We start from the raw sequence: 349 nt of genomic DNA on the forward strand, positions 1-349 counted from the left end.
GCACCCAGGGTCGGGGTAGTCCTGCTGGGGAGCTGCCGCCCCAAGGGAAAGTCGTGAGCAGGCGGCCGGTGCCCATTGCTGAGAGGAGGTCCAGTGCCCAAGTGGGCCTCTAGGGGCCGACCGACGGTGCACGAGGAGACAGCCTCCTGCTTGATCTTGGGGCACATGCGTGGCGGCCCGCCGCTGTAGGGCGCCACCACCACCGGGTGGCTGCCGTCCGGGCTGCCTTTGCTAACACTGATGACCGACGGGCTGCCGTACTCGCTGCCAGGGGCACTCAGCGACGCCTTCAACACGAACTTGCCCATCAGCCCGCCACCTGGCGGCTGCGGCTGCTGCGGCGGAATGT

At 68.8% G+C, this 349-nt stretch overlaps 1 protein-coding gene across 1 annotated transcript in view; it reads right to left on the reverse strand.

The window, feature by feature from the left end:
- Positions 1-349, reverse strand: part of KLF4 (Kruppel-like factor 4 (gut)) — a 4,915-nt gene that overhangs the window by 2,543 nt on the left and 2,023 nt on the right. The window contains exon 4 of the mRNA XM_010843619.1: positions 2-347. Coding sequence (XP_010841921.1) covers positions 2-347 — 346 coding nt within the window. The remainder of the gene's footprint in view (position 1; positions 348-349) is intronic.

This window comes from Bison bison, unplaced genomic scaffold (assembly GCF_000754665.1).
Source record: "Bison bison bison isolate TAMUID 2011002044 unplaced genomic scaffold, Bison_UMD1.0 scf7180017864183, whole genome shotgun sequence".
NCBI classification, from domain to species: domain Eukaryota; kingdom Metazoa; phylum Chordata; class Mammalia; order Artiodactyla; family Bovidae; genus Bison; species Bison bison.